Genomic DNA, 17,049 nt, shown 5'->3' on the forward strand with positions numbered 1-17,049 from the left:
TTTGGGAAACTTTGCCCCTCCTGGTAGGAATGTATATCCCATACGTCACTAGCTCATGGACTCTTGCTAATATGAAAGAAATGAATTTATCAGGTAAGTTCTTACATAAATTATGTTTTTTCTTTTTTCATAATTCAGACAGATCATACAGTTTTAAAAGTTTCCAATTTACTTCTATTATCAAGTTAACTTCATTCTCATAGTATTTTGCTGAAGAGAATACTTAGGAAGGCAGCGTGAATGTGTTGAACACAAGATGGGGTGTAAATGCTTGTGCACGGGAGAAGCAGACTGTAAAACAGTTTACTTGTCGTGGCAACTATGGAAAGAGTTTCCAAGCAGAAAATACTGCTAAAAGGCAGTGGCGTCACTAGGGTTGGTGTCACCCGGTGCGGTAAGTTTATGGTGTAACCCTCCCTCCCCCCAGAAAGCAGACACACAAAAACACAGTCACACACACATACAAACACTCAGACACACTTAAAAACACACTCAGATGCACACACAAACACTCGGAAACACACTCAGACAGACACACACACAAAAACACTCAGACACACACACACACACAATATTTAAACTGCACTGCATTAATTATAAAGCTCATGCCTAGAGCTGCTCCCTGGCTCAGCAGAGCATCAAATGAAAGATAAACAAAAAAAATCACTAAAGATAAGGTTTAGGCGTGCAAACTATGAAAATTCTGCTCTCTAACTCTGTTCCAAGTCTGTCAGTGCACAGCCCCGGGCCGCCTGCCTACCGCTTCTTATGGCCAATCACCTCTGCACTATGCCCAGACCCCCGCCCGCCCTCCCATCCTACCTCTTCAGTGTGCACTTAGTGTACCGTTACCGTACCGGTCTGGTGGGCATCATATGTGGCTCCTTCACTTTAGAGACCGTGTCAGACAGTCATGCGGTCAGGTGCCAGGCATCCCCCTCATGATTTTCCGGTTCCCATTTAGAGAGATAGCATAGCAATGAGTGACTCCACTGCTCCACATGTCGCTGAGCAGTGAGCACAGATAGGCAGGAAGGTTTAGGCTTGCAGCGCTATTTCGTAAGCCCCCACTGCACGCCCACAACATTCATAGTGAAATTGGGCAGGGGGAGGAGCAAAGTACAAACAAGCAAAAGCAGCCGGGAAAACGGTTTGTGGAAATTGCAGCGCTGGCTCAAGGGGCAAAACTTCCCCAGTCCCACTAATGTTCACAAATGCTGGCCCCTCTAATTAAAATCTATGCCTCTCTACGTTGTATTTCTTTGAATTTTTTTAAAAAAAATTTCTTGAGGGTGTCACCCGGGTGTGGCCCGCACCCCCCTATTGACGCCACTGCTAAAAGGTATTCATGTAAACTTGTTTTAAATATTTAATCAATGCCATGTGTGTTGGTACTGGTTAGTAGACGCAGTGCTGCACACTATTGTGCTGGGGCTGTACATACTATTGTCATTTATATTACTTTTAATACAGATTGTAAACTCTGTGGAGCAATAACCTCAAATGCTTCTCTTTTTTTATATTTTTTGTATAATCCTATATCCATTTTACCCCAAGTATAGCAAATAGCAGTTTTACTTCGCTCAATTCTAACAGGCCACATTTAAATAATTCCCTTAACAACTGAGCCACTGGTTAAACCAAACATACAAATAACTTAAGTAGAAGCTTGTTATGGGCACTTGAAGACGGGAGTTGAGGGGCACAGAGTAATTAAATATTTTGTCACTTTCCAGATAAATAATAATAATAATCCTTCAGACCAACCTTGTTTAGTGCAGCAGATAACTTTGCCATTAAAGAGACAATAAATTGCTGTGTACATATATAGTAACATGGTTACTACTCAACACACTATTGCATTTCCTCCTGTACCTGCAGCTCTCTTTAAAGGAATAGTCTAGTCAATTAAACTTTCTTGATTCAGATAGAGCATGCAATTTTAAGCAACTTTCTAATTTACTCCTATTAATTTTTCTTTGTTCTGTAGGTATCTCTTTTTTTGAATGTAAGGTTATAAGCGGGCCCATTTTTGTTTCAGCACCAGCGCTTGCTAATGGGTTGACTACATTGACACCAATCAGCAAACACTACCCAGGTGCTGAACCAAAAATGGCCCTGCTCCTATGCTTACATTCTTGCTTTTTAAAATAAAGATACCAAGAGAGCGAAGAAAAATTGATAATGGGAATAAATTATAAAGTTGCTTAAAATTGCCTGCTCTATCTAAAGCATGAAAGTTTAATTTTGACTAGACTGTTCCTTTAATGCTGTTTTAACTCATTACAGAATCCAGTTGGTAAAGCCCTGCATTTTATACTGAGCGCCACCATCTTGTAGCACACATTGTTGCATTCAGTGAGAGAAGCTGTGCACTTTTAAACATCTGCATTTTGACAGCCGTACCTTTCAATTCACTTTAGCTCACATAATAGAGCAGAAGTGTTACATTTTTGCACAGTTTAAAAAGTACATAACAAATATAAGCTCCATCAAAAAACAATGTGTTAGTGCAAAAAGGATATGTCCAAAAAAGTCAATTGGAGACTAAATCCCAACTCCAAATGTGCATAAGTGATCCCAGGGATTACTGCTCAGTGGAAATGAATGCTGCAGTCGAACTCCAAGGGTTAACCTCAAATAAAACAGATCAATGCTGCCATTGGTGAAGTCCGGTGACACTACAGGGTTAATTCACATGTAAGTTGTATACTCACATACTGCAGAGCTTCACATCAAGTTCTAGATAGAACAACAACGGGAGACTCCAGCAGGAGCAGATAGAAGTGAACTCAAATGAATGTTAAAACAATTTATTAAAACCTGTTCAAATCACAGGGGTTTACAGAGAACACCCACAGCTAGAACAACCGTATATTACACAGACTGTATATTGTAAATACAATGTGACATCACACGCTCAAATCCAACTATAGTTTCACATAAGTCGCTTGGCTTTTTCAAGGATGTCTTGAAAGTGACTATTTGGTGCAGCATTCATTTCCACTGAGCAGTAATCCCTGGGATCACTTATGCACATTTTAGAGTTGGGATTTAGTCTCCAATTGACTTTTTTTGGTCATATCCTTTTTGCACTAACACATTGTTTTTTGTTTGATTTATTATTATTTGTGTTTTAACAGGTTCATTTTCATTTTGTGGAATTAAATGTAAGCTCCACGATTGTGGCGCCCAGTGTGAAGATGCAGAACTTCACTCACTGATAATTGTAAGTGGTTAAAATAAGAGAATGACTTTAAGGACAGCTGCAGGTACAGGAGAAACATATTTTTATGGTGAGTAGTTACCCTCCTACTGTAATTGTTCTCAGCAGTTAAATGTCCCTTATGCAGACAGTTTGTCAAGTGTATTTTCAGTGTAAGAAGCGCAATACCCAGACTTATTTCTTTAATATCTAATAGAAGTCTGACAAGAAACTCTCTGCAGGGGAAATCGAAACTGATGTTGGATCAGCTGTGCTCTCTAAATGAAAAGGTATGAATTATTACTGCGTCAATCCTTAATACCGAAGACTGATGTGGCAACACTTAATAATTAGCTTGCTAGGGGTTCTGCAGCAATATTTACCGTGGAATGATTGGCCTTTATCCTTTTGTTGTCGAGAAATGTAGCATAACTGTTATAGCATTTACATTAGTACTGTAAACAAAAATCCTATTGATTAGTACAGCAAGACATGCCTCTGTACTCTTGTCAGCTAATTATGGAGTTGTCAAAAATATTGCACTTTGTTACAGAGTGGTCGCTTTTAATAAAGAATAATTTTAAAAGAGAGATTTTGTGCCAACAGTGTACTGTGTGATAAATTTGGTGGTAATGCGTGTAAATCCCTGGGGATGTGCACAAAACTGCAAGTTTAATAAATAAGGTGTGTGAGGAACCCAGAATCTTGTGGCCCCGACAAACCCTTTCTGTAATAGCCCAAAAGTATACAAATTGCTTGTAATACTGATGTCAAACAAGGTTTTAAACTCTTCCTTATGTTATAGGTAGGTGCCATCTTTATGTTACCATGTAACGTCTGCAGCCTGCCCATTCCACCCGCTCTTCAGCGTAGCACACGGAAATGGAAAGAATATATGTCAAGGAAACCAAAGGTGATCAAAGGTAAGATACTGTCAAGGTGGTTTCTCTGTTTCAACCCCTGTTTTCTGTTTGTATATGTTTTACCTGCCCTTGAAGCTAAGTCTTACTTGTTTAGCCCCACAGTCTTAATTTCAGATGAGTCTTAGATTTTATTTCATTTTTTTGACAATTTTCAGTTACTTTCATTTTCCTGTGTCATGTGATAACCTTAGCCAATCTCAAATGCATAGAAGTAAATATTGTGAACTCCGCTTGAGCTTCAGAAATTTTGCATATAAAAATAGATTCTGCATATTTTGATAATAGAAGTAAATTGGAAAGATATATAAAATAAATTATGAAAGTTTAGTTATAACTTTAGTGATGTTCTACTAATATGACACTTGCTATATGTGTTTAGTTCCAGGCACAGAGTTAAAAGGGGAGTACTGTAGTTACTATTTCCTAATTCAATACAAGGACAGTGGAGTGTGCAAAGCGACATTGCTTCATTCTGCTAGCCAGATCAATGGAGCAGCATCTCTGGTTTTGTTACATAGGAAGCTGAATAATAAACAGGAAGAGCAACATAAATGTAAGTACAAGCGCAAGAACCTATTTCTTTTTTGTGTCTTGTCCGCATTTGATCATCCTCAGTTTTTGTATGCTGGAGTATGTTATTTAAAGGGATAGTCTAGTCAAAATTAAACTTCCATGATTCAATAGAGCATGCAATTTAAAGCAACTTTCTAATTTTACTCCTTTTATCAAATTTTCTTCGTTTTCTTGGTATCTATGTCAGCATAGGTGCCGGCCCATTTTTGGTTCAGACCTAGGTGGCGCTTGCTGATGATTGGCAACATTAAGACGCCAATCGGCAAGCACTACCCAGATGCTGAACCAAAAATGGACCAGCTCCTAAGCTTACATTATTGCTTTTTCAAATAAAGATACCAAGAGAGCGAAGAAAATGTGATAATAGGAGTAAATTAGAAAGTTGCTTTAAATTGCATGCTCTATTGAATCATGGAAGTTTAATTTTGACTAGACTATCCCTTTTAGTTTGCGTGATGCCTGGGATATACATATAATATTTACTGTGTGTGCACCCAGGGGAGGCTACTAGATTCAGAGCAGTTATTAACCGACACCCACATCTTAACCCTGTCAGGGTAAATCATGTTTTACATTCAGCACTTAATTTGATCTTAGAAGATCTCCCTGCACATTGGGAGCAGTGATTAATTTAGTTGATTTTAGAGATGGAATAAGTCCTTTACCCTTCATGGGTGTGTAGGAAGCCCCCAGAAATTGTGTTGCAGTCATTTTATACCACAACCAAGGCTTCTGTTAAGTTTTCTAAACCATGATGGTATTGTATTACTTTTACCTGCATCCCCTCCCACCAGGTGCTCTCCCCCTGTACACACCAATCAGGTACTCTTTTTAGCAGCAGTTGCCTGCAAATCGTTTATTTTACCGTCAATTATAAATAAATATTTCCCAGGTTCCAGTGTCCTGTATTGCTAGGAATAATTTTAAGGCATAAAACACCTACAAAAAAACCCCCCAGAAAATGACTGGGAGGAGGTTAGAGGAAAAAACTAATGATGGTTGAAACTCGGCTTTCTCAGGATGTTACAGTAATGAGGTTAGAAGTTGAGGTGTTTCAGCAAAGCTAAGTCCGAGCCTACAGATGAGAATTTGTTAGTAAAAGTATAGATGGCTACTATAACTCTTACATTTTTAGTATGAGGATTTCTTCAGTCGAAGGTGTGGTTTACCTCAGTGTTGGCTGGAGTTGAGAAGCACTGGTTTACCTTAAAGGGACATTTAAATACAAATTGTAAGCTGCATAATAATGTACCTTCATAGCTGAGAAGAGCAAAAGAACCATTGTTAACCAATCGCAAACTAATACACATATATAGCATGTAGTCTGTTTGCACATGTGTACTTAAAGGGGCATAAAACACACTTCTTTTTTTTTTCTTTCATGATTCAGATAGAACATAGCATTTTAAACAACTTTTCAATATACTTTGATTATCATTTGTTTATCTTTGTTTTCTTATCCTTTGTTGAAAAGCAGGAAGGCAAGTTCAGAAGTGTGCAAGTGTAGTGTGCAGCACTATATGGCAGCAGTTTTGCAACAATGTTACACATTAGCAAGAGCACTTGATGGCAGCACTATTTCCTGTCATGTAGTGCCTCAGGCATGTGCACCATACCTATCTAGATATCTCTACAACAAAGAAAAAATACGAACAAAGTGATAATAGAAGTAACGTGGAAACATTTTGAAAATTGTATTCCCTATCTGAATCGTAAAAGAAAAATTTTGTTTTTTATGTCCCTTTAAGGAAATAGACTGGGGTAGCCTGCCCTCTTCTCTTAGTTTAGCACTAATTCAGCTTACTTAGCAATAATTTATTTAACACACATTTAAGCAGACAGACATGTATTTGTCTCTAATCTCCATCTACTAGCTAAATATATATATCTCATGATTGTTGATGCAAAACTGATAATCCACTGTAAAAGAGCAAATGAGTACAGATAAGGTGAGGGAGGAGGAGGGGGTAAACTGGCTTACATAAAATTAGCTACAAGTATTAACCCTAGCCTTCCTGGGAGAAAGTGGAAATAGTACAGATTTTAGATTATTTTACAGCCAAAGGAAGCTAAATAAATAATTAAGTATATTGCAATCATATTTCCCTTTCAATAAAAGGTATGTATACAGCACTAAAGATGGACAAATTTAGTGGGAGGGGGCGGATTAAAGAGCTATTTTGGGGGATCAAGGAGATATTGAGGAGGGTTGAGATGATCACTAAACTGCAGAAGAAAAAAAAAATATAAAATAATAATTAAACAAAAAAAACCTAAACTGCATGCTGGCAGACTGTTTGCCAGTACCTAAGATGCACCCATTGGGGGGTGAGGGAGGGATCAGAGGGTGGGGGGGTTATCTCTACACTTAAAGTAAAATTAACCTTTCAATCTACCCGATTAACCCCTTCACTGCCGAAGTAATAGAAATGTGGTGCACAGCTGCAATTAGCGGCCTTCTAATTACCAAAAACCAATGGCATTGCCATATATGTCTAATTCTGAACAAGGGGGATCCCAGAGAAGCCTTTACAATCATTTGTGGTAAAACTGCACAAGCTGTGTGTAAACAATTTCAGTGAGAAACCCAAAGTTGGTGAAAAAGTAAACAATTTTTTTTTATTATTATTATATGATTGCATTTGGGGTGAAATAGTGGCATGAAATATACCAAAATGGACCTAGATCAATACCTTGTGTAGTCTACTTAAAAAAATGATATAGTTTTGACAGGTAAATAGAATCTTTTTTTTAATTTTTTGTTTAAATGAAGTGGTAGGAAACAAAAGTCTCCGGTACTTTGGGCAAGTTCTTCTCTGAAAGTCCCGGTAGTGAAGGAGTTAAAGTACGATTAAATACAGTGGAACTGTCTAATTGACAAATGCACAATAACAAGACAATGCAATTGCACTTACTCTACATTTCAAATGAGCAGTAGATTTTATTCTGACAAATTTCAAAATGTTTATAAACTGGTGGCAGATCGCATGCAGATTGGTTTAAAATAGAACAGCTTTATGTTACGAGACAATGACTTTTGCTAAGGTTAGAGAGGGCCAGTATTTAATGTTATATTTTATACTGTCTGTGGTTAAGGTGTTCCAAATCCTATTTCTTTCATGTAATTAGCAAGAGTCCATGAGCTAGTGACGTATGGGATATACATTCCTACCAGGAGGGGCAAAGTTTCCCAAACCTTAAAATGCCTATAAATACACCCCTCACCACACCCACAATTCAGTTTTACAAACTTTGCCTCCGATGGAGGTGGTGAAGTAAGTTTGTGCTAGATTCTACGTTGATATGCGCTCCGCAGCAAGTTGGAGCCCGGTTTTCCTCTCAGCGTGCAGTGAATGTCAGAGGGATGTGAGGAGAGTATTGCCTATTTGAATGCAGTGATCTCCTTCTACGGGGTCTATTTCATAGGTTCTCTGTTATCGGTCGTAGAGATTCATCTCTTTCCTCCCTTTTCAGATCGACGATATACTCTTATATATACCATTACCTCTGCTGATTCTCGTTTCAGTACTGGTTTGGCTTTCTACAAACATGTAGATGAGTGTCCTGGGGTAAGTAAATCTTATTTTCTGTGACACTCTAAGCTATGGTTGGGCACTTTGTTTATAAAGTTCTAAATATATGTATTCAAACATTTATTTGCCTTGACTCAGAATGTTCAACATTCCTTATTTTTCAGACAGTCAGTTTCATATTTGGGATAAATGCAATCATTTTTTCTTACCTTAAAAATTTTGACTTTTTCCCTGTGGGCTGTTAGGCTCGCGGGGGCAGAAAATGCTTCATTTTATTGCGTCATTCTTGGCGCGGACTTTTTTTGGCGCAAATTTTTTTTTTTTTTTTTTCTGTTTCCGGCGTCATACGTGTCGCCGGAAGTTGCGTCATTTTTTGACGTTTTTTTTGCGTCAAAAATGTCGGCGTTCCGGATGTGGCGTCATTTTTGGCGCCAAAAGCATTTAGGCGCCAAATAATGTGGGCGTCTTTTTTGGCGCTAAAAAATATGGGCGTCATTTTTGTCTCCACATTATTTAAGTCTCATTATTTATTGCTTCTGGTTGCTAGAAGCTTGTTCACTGGCATTTTTTTCCCATTCCTGAAACTGTCATTTAAGGAATTTGATCAATTTTGCTTTATATGTTGTTTTTTTTCTTTTACATATTGCAAGATGTTCCACGTTGCAACTGAGTCAGAAGATACTTCAGGAAAATCACTGCACAGTGCTGGAGCTACCAAGCTAAGTGTATCTGCTATAAACTTTTGGTATCTGTTTCTCCATCTGTTGTTTGTATTGCATGTCATGTCAAACTTATTAATGCAGATAAAATTTCCTTTAGTACTGTTTCATTACCTGTTGCTGTTCCGTCAACATCTAATTTTCAGAGTGTTCCTGATAACATAAGAGATTTTATTTTTTAAATCCATTAAGAAGGCTATGTCTGTTATTTCTCCTTCTAGTATACATAAAAGTCTTTTAAAACTTCTCTTTTTTCAGATGAATTTTTAAATGAACATCATCATTCTGATACTGATAATGGTTCTTCTGGTTTAGAGGTTTCTGTCTCAGAGGTTGATGCTGATAAATCTTTGTATTTGTTCAAGATGGAATTTATTCGTTCTTTACTTAAAGAAGTATTATTTGCATTAGAAATAGAGGATTCTGGTCCTCTTGATACTAAATGTAAACGTTTAAATAAGGTTTTTAAATCTCCTGTAGTTATTCCAGAAATGTTTTATCTCCCTGATGCTATTTCTGAAGTAATTTCCAGGGAATGGAATAATTTGGGTAGTTTATTTACTCCTTCTAGACGTTTAAGCAAATTATATCCTGTGCCATCTGACAGATTAGAGTTTTTTGGGACAAAAATCCCTAAGGTTATGGGGCTGTCTCTACTCCTACTAATGTACTACTATTCCTACGGCAGATAGTACTTCATTTAAGGATCCTTTAGATAGGAAAATTGAATCCTTTCTAAGAAAAGCTTACTTATGTTCAGGTAATCTTCTTAGACCTGCTATATTTTTAGCGGATGTTGCTGCAGCTTCAACTTTTTGGTTAGAAGCTTTAGCGCAACAAGTAACAGATCATAATTTTATAGCATTATTATTATTCTATAACATGCTAATAATTTTATTGGTGATACCATCTTTTGATATCATTAGAGTTGATGTCAGGTATATGTCTCTAGCTATTTTAGCTAGAAAAGCTTTATGGATTAAACTTGGAATGCTGATATGTCTTCTAAGTCAACTTTGCTTTCCCTTTCTTTCCAGGGTAAATAATCATTTTCGTTCCTTTCCTCACAACAAGGAACAGAAGCCTGATCCTTCATCCTCAGGAGCGGTATCAGTTTGGAAACTATTTCCAGTTTGGAATATATCCAAGCCTTATAGAAACCTATAGCCAGCTCCTAAGTACCTATGAAGGTGCGGCCCTTATTCCAGCTCAGCTGGTATGGGGCAGATTACGTTTTCTTCAAAGAAATTTGGATCAATTCCGTTCTCAATCTCTGGTTTCAGAAACATTTGTTTCAGAAAGGTACAGAATTGGCTTCAAGTTAAGGCCTCCTGCTAAGAGATTTTTTTCTTTCCCGTGTCCCAGTTAACACAGCAAAGGCTCAGCATTTCTGAAATGTGTTTCAGATCTAGAGTTGGCTGGAGTATTTATGCCAGTTCCAGTTCTGGAACAGGGGCTGGGGTTTTTAGTTTATCTCTTCATTGTACCAAAGAAGGTCAATTCCTTCAGACCAGTTCCGGATCTATCATTATTGAATCGTTATGTTAGGATACCAACATTCAAGATGGTTACTGTAGGACTATCCTGCCTTTTGTTTAGCAAGGGCATTATATGTCTACAATAGATTTACAGGATGTGTATCTGCATATTCCGATTCATCCAGATCACTTTTAGTGTCTGAGATTCTCTTTTTAGACAAGCATTACCAGTTTTGTGGCTCTACCGTTTGACCTAGCCTCAGTTCCAAGAATTTTTTTCAAAGGTTCTCGGTGCCCTTCTTTCTGTATTCAGAGAACAGGGTTTTGGTATTTCCTTATTTGGACGATATCTTGGTACTTGCTCAGTCTTCTCATTTTCGAAGAATCTCATACGAATCGACTTGTGTTGTTTCTTCAAGTTCATGGTTGGAGGATCAATTTACCAATCAGTTCATTGATTCCTCAGACAAGGGTAACCTTTTTAGGTTTCTAGATAGATTCAGTGTCTATGACTCTGTCCTTGTCAGACAAGAGAATTTTAACATTGATATCAGCTTGTCAAAACCTTCAGTCACAATCATTCCCTTTGGTAGCCTTATGCATGGAAATGTTGGGTCTTAGGACTGCCGCATCAGATGCGATCTCCTTTGCTCGTTTTCACATGCGACCTCTTCAGCTCTGTATGCTGAACCAATGGTGCAGGGATTACTCAAAGATATCTCAATTAATATCTTTAAACCGATTTTACGACACTCTCTGACATGGTGGACAGATCACCATCGTTTAGTTCAGGGGGCTTCTTTGTTCTTCCGACCTGGACTATAATCTCAGCAGATGCAAGTCTTACAGGTTGGGGAGCTGTGTGGGGGTATCTGACGGCACAAGGGGTTTGGGAATCTCAGGAGGTGAGATTTCCGATCAATATTTTGGAACTCCGTGCAATTTTCAGAGCTCTTCAGTCTTGGCCTCTTCTGAAGAGAGAGTTGTTCATTTGTTTTCAGATAGACAATGTCACAACTGTGGCATACATCAATCATCAAGGAGGGACTCACAGTCCCCTGGCTATGAAAGAAGTATCTCGAATTTTGGTTTGGGCGGAATCCAGCTCCTGTCTAATCTCTGCGGTTCATATCCCAGGTATGGACAAATGGAAAGCGGATTATCTCAGTCGCCAAACGTTGCATCCGGGCGAATGGTCTCTTCACCCAGAGGTATTTCTTCAGATTGTTCAAATGTGGGAACTTCCAGAAATAGATCTGATGGCTTCTCATCTAAACAAGAAACTTCCCAGGTATCTGTCCAGATCCCGGGATCCTCAGGCGGAGGCAGTGGATGCATTATCACTTCCTTGGAAGTATCATCCTGCCTATATCTTTCCGCCTCTAGTTCTTCTTCCAAGAGTAATCTCCAAGATTCTGAAGGAATGCTCGTTTGTTCTGCTGGTAGCTCCGGCATGGCCTCACAGGTTTTGGTATGCGGATCTTGTCCGGATGGCCTCTTGCCAACCGTGGACTCTTCCGTTAAGACCAGACCTTCTGTCTCAAGGTCCTTTTTTCCATCAGGATCTGAAATCCTTAAATTTAAAAAGGTATGGAGATTGAACGCTTGATTCTTGGTCAAAGAGGTTTCTCTGACTCTGTGATTAATACTATGTTACAGGCTCGTAAATCTGTATCCAGAGAGATATATTATATAGTCTGGAAGACTTATATTTCTTGGTGTCTTTCTCATCATTTTTCTTGGCATTCTTTTAGAATACCGAGAATATTACAGTTTCTTCAGGATGGTTTAGATAAGGGTTTGTCCGCAAGTTCCTTGAAAGGTCAAATCTCTGCTCTTTCTGTTCTTTTTCACAGAAAGATTGCTATTCTTCCTGATATTCATTGTTTTGTACAAGCTTTGGTTAGTATAAAACCTGTCATTAAGTCAATTTCTCCTCCTTGGAGTTTGAATTTGGTTCTGGGGGCTCTTCAAGCTCCTCCATTTGAACCTATGCATTCATTGGATATTAAATTACTTTCTTGGAAAGTTTTGTTCCTTTTGGCCATCTCTTCTGCCAGAAGAGTTTCTGAATTATCTGCTCTTTCTTGTGAGTCTCCTTTTCTGATTTTTCATCAGGATAAGGCGGTGTTGCGAACTTCTTTTGAATTTTTACCTAAGTTGTGAATTCCAACAACATTAGTAGAGACATTGTGGTTCCTTCATTATGTCCTAATCCTAAGAATTCTAAGGAGAAATCGTTGCATTCTTTGGATGTTAGAGCTTTGAAATATTATGTTGAAGCTACTAAGTCTTTCCGAAAGACTTCTAGTTTATTTGTTATCTTTTCCGGTTCTAGAAAGGCCAGAAAACTTCTGCCATTTCTTTGGCATCTTGGTTGAAATCTTTAATTCATCTTGCCTATGTTGAGTCGGGTAAAACTCTGCCTCATAGGATTACAGCTCATTCTACTAGGTCAGTTTCTACTTCCTGGGTGTTTAAGAATGAAGCTTCGGTTGATCAGATTTGCAAAGCGGCAACTTGGTCCTCTTTGCATACTTTTACCAAATTCTACCATTTTGATGTATTTTCTTCTTCTGAAGCAGTTTTTGGTAGACAAGTACTTCAGGCAGCGGTTTCAGTTTGAATCTTCTGCTTATGTTTTTCATTAAACTTTATTTTGGGTGTGGATTATTTTCAGCAGGAATTGGCTGTCTTTATTTTATCCCTCCCTCTCTAGTGACTCTTGTGTGGAAAGATCCACATCTTGGGTAGTCATTATCCCATACGTCACTAGCTCATGGACTCTTGCTAATTACATGAAAGAAAACATAATTTATGTAAGAACTTACCTGATAAATTCATTTCTTTCATATTAGCAAGAGTCCATGAGGCCCGCCCTTTTTTTGTGGTGGTTATGATTTTTTTGTATAAAGCACAATTATTCCAATTCCTTATTTTATATGCTTTCGCACTTTTTTCTTATCACCCCACTTCTTGGCTATTCGTTAAACTGAATTGTGGGTGTGGTGAGGGGTGTATTTATAGGCATTTTAAGGTTTGGGAAACTTTGCCCCTCCTGGTAGGAATGTATATCCCATACGTCACTAGCTCATGGACTCTTGCTAATATGAAAGAAATGAATTTATCAGGTAAGTTCTTACATAAATTATGTTTTTGAAGCTTGAATGACATTTTATTCTTCCACCGGAGTTTAGAGCACCCAGTTTTATGTTTTTAATTTTCCATTTTTAAAGTGCTTATCATTTAGCGCATTAAACAGTGCAAGTTTTCTATAATCTTATTTATTTTGGTTAATTAGTTTATTATTTTATTTACTCTTACTATTGTTTTCCTCTTATGATGATGATGATTATTACACAGAATTGGATAATATTTTTTTTATTTTTTTTTACTAAGTTAATGAAGAAATCCCTCTGGACTCAGTTCCACATTTCCATGGTGATCAGATTATTTTGAGAGAGAAGACTTTGGCTCAAACTCAGGCCTTAGCTGTTAAGGAGTATTTAAGTAAGTCTGTAACATTCACAATTTTCCTTTTCACACACATGTGCACATACATGCATGCACATGCTCACATACATGCATACATACAATATATACATTACATTTTTTTTGTTGCGTAAACTGTGCAAAGAATGAATCTGACAAGTTATTATTCTTTGGTAGAATTCCACTAGTAATCCAATGTCGTTTTAAAACTAGTCTTTTTTTTTTTTAAATTTTTTTTTATTTTTATTATACCAAAGTATTATGTTCATACATCTGCTATGACATAACAGCATGCAATTTTGCTCTTACGTGTAAGCAGTTTATATTGATTCCTTGTTTGATTGCAAGAATTAAAGTGCAACACTGTACAAAACCAGCCGCCTCAGTCTTTTGCGCATTATAAAGGATGAGTTATTTATGGCTTTCTCTGTAACAGATTGCAGTCGGATGCAAACAGTCAATATAGTTTGAACCCATAATAAAAGTTTGAAATGGGTGACTGCAAGGGGTTCTCTGACAAACAATCCAGTCTTGACAAGTTTGTCCTTCTCATAACGCAATATAATGAAAACAGGACAGTTCAGATACAGGCTGTGTGAAAGATGAACTGTGGTACCCGGGCTATAGTCTGTATTTAATCAGAGATTGGGTTACATACGATTATATATGTGTTTCACTCACAGGATACATATGACCAGTGACCAGCCTCTGATTCTTCAACAATATCACAGTATGAAAGTTTTTTTTTTTATTGTTCTTCTGTAATTTACTCTTTTACATGTGGTCTAAACAATTTTTAATTTCCTTTTAAAGAGAGACTAGAAATCACTCCTCACACCGCACCTAATGTTAACGCGCTTAAGACCCTGTTGGCACTTACAAGGGATCATGTGTTTGGAATTTGTGAAAACCACATAAATAACAATTGCAAGCTTTCTTTGAATACGTCTCTTTCAGGGACAGTAGCAACAGGTATGTGTGTTGTGTTTTTTATTTTAGTTTTTAAAGGGACATGAAACCCAATTTTTTTTTTCTTTCATGCCTTAAATAAAGAATATGATTTTAAACAACTTTCCAATTTACTTCTATTTGTTTTGCTTAGTACTCTAAGTGTCTTTTGTTGAAGAAACAGCAAGGCACATGGGTGAGGCATACATTTGCAGCTCCTGAGCCTATCTAGATATGCTGTTCAACACAGGATACCAAGAAAATGAAACAAATTAGATGATAGAAATGAATTGAAACGTTGTTTAAAATTGCATGCTCTCTCTGAATCACAAAAGAAACAAATTATGTCTTCATGTCCCTTTTTAAGTTTGTGCTAAGTATTCTTTTAAAATACTACTTTTACATGTGCTTAGAGTTATATTCATAAGAAGGAATTTAGTAGCGTGAGTGGGTGGTGTTTTAGCTCTGTCATGTATTTCGAAGGAACATGAGTCAAAATTAAACTTGCTTAAAATTTGCTTTGTTGAATTGGATACCTAGGTAGGTTTAGAAGCAGCAATGCACTACTGGGAGTAGATTGGTGGCTACTAGACGTGTGCATTCGTCAGCTTTATTAGATGCCAAACACAGAAGAAGACGGCCGCTCACGGCCTTTAGCTGTGTTGAAAAACTGATTTATTCTTGTGAAAGTGCAATACACTAAGACTTGTGCAAATCCAGATCTTAGTGTGTTGAATTTTTTTAAGAATAAACCAGTATCCGAAAAGATCCACAGGCTGTGAGCAGCCGCCGCCTTACGCATTCCGTAGCTAACAAAGCTCATCTAACTGCCAGCAGTGCATTGCTGCTCTCTAGCTTTAAAGGGGTGTTAAACTCTAAATGAATTTTATAAGCACAGTATTGTTTATTTTTACTTTCGCTCTAGTCGTAGTTGCGGCCATGTTGAAATCTAGTTTTCACTTCAGTGCTAATGTGTTTGTACATGTACAGCAACTTCCCTTCAGATACCTGCAGTAAAACCTAGGTTCCAAAATGGTGGTACTCATGATTAGAGGGAGGTCCATGAAATGCATTTAGTGTTTTAACTTCTGCAAAGAGGAAAACACAAAGTTAAAGGGACATTATATAATATAGCTATATGCAAGCAACCGTTCAATAATATGATGCTCCTACGCATAACAGCATTTTCTTTTTGCATTTTTATATCCATTTAAATGATTGTCGAACTTTTGATTTATGAGCTTTTATAAATAACTCACCACTTTAATATATTATTTACTTTGAAGCACACATTAAAAATGTTATTTATTTTTATGTTTAAAGTGAATGTAAATTTTGATGCCCGGTTTTTAAAAATTCGATTAAAAACAGGGGCACTTTAATTCATCAAAATTTACATTTCACTCCTGTTGTGAAAAAAAACGTACCTTTTAATTTTGACAGCAGATCCATCTTCCTCCACCCATCGCAAAGCCTCTTCCTGGGTCTAAAATGAGGAATCCGGCTTCCTCCAATCACGGTATTGAATCAGACACCGATTCCCCCGGGGGGGAAGCCATGATTGGAGGATGACCTATCCATCATTTCTGACATCAGAAATGGCTTGCGACGACCGGAGGAAGCTGGAGCTGCTGTCAAGATAAAAAGGTTTTTTTTCACAACAGGAGTGAAATGTAAATTTTGATTAATTAAAGTGCCACTGTTTTTAATCAAATTTTTCAAAACCGGGCACTTTAGCATCAAAATTTACATTCACTTTGAGGAAGAAAAATCAGGATGACCTTTATCGATAGTTTCCGGTCTTCCACTAAGGGTGTTGTTCTTCTATAATTTTTTTTTTTTCTTCTTTCCATTTTAATGGTTCCTTTCAATGAAAACAACATTCAGTCCTTGATAGCTAACCAGAAACTGCATCTCAGATACTGGTTAGAATTAATCATTTTAATTTAGCTTTCCATTTTTTTTTTGTAGTGGATGTATGGTGGTATTATTATTATTATTATTATTATTTTTTTTTTTTTTTGTAGTGGATGTATGGTATTATTATTATTATTATTATTATTATTATTATTATTATTATTTTTTAACCTTTCAAAATCAGCAATATATCTTCTTCAAGTTATGTCATTTTATTAAGATACCTCTTCATTTTTAGATACAGAAATCACAGAATTAAAT

At 37.2% G+C, this 17,049-nt stretch overlaps 1 protein-coding gene across 2 annotated transcripts in view; it reads left to right on the top strand.

Annotated features, from left to right (window-relative positions):
• The window catches only part of MTBP (MDM2 binding protein), a 201,350-nt gene that overhangs the window by 37,787 nt on the left and 146,514 nt on the right, over window positions 1–17,049 (top strand). Inside the window, exons 10-15 of one of the 2 annotated variants that reach the window (XM_053715325.1) lie at window positions 3,423–3,495; window positions 4,011–4,128; window positions 4,508–4,681; window positions 13,831–13,941; window positions 14,737–14,895; window positions 17,027–17,049. The exon at window positions 17,027–17,049 is cut by the window's right edge and continues 71 nt beyond it. In XM_053715325.1, the coding sequence (XP_053571300.1) occupies window positions 3,423–3,495; window positions 4,011–4,128; window positions 4,508–4,681; window positions 13,831–13,941; window positions 14,737–14,895; window positions 17,027–17,049 (658 nt within the window). The remainder of the gene's footprint in view (window positions 1–3,422; window positions 3,496–4,010; window positions 4,129–4,507; window positions 4,682–13,830; window positions 13,942–14,736; window positions 14,896–17,026) is intronic. The other variant, XM_053715326.1, reaches the window with a different exon arrangement.

The sequence above is a fragment of the Bombina bombina genome, chromosome 5 (assembly GCF_027579735.1).
Source record: "Bombina bombina isolate aBomBom1 chromosome 5, aBomBom1.pri, whole genome shotgun sequence".
Lineage (NCBI taxonomy): Eukaryota > Metazoa > Chordata > Amphibia > Anura > Bombinatoridae > Bombina > Bombina bombina.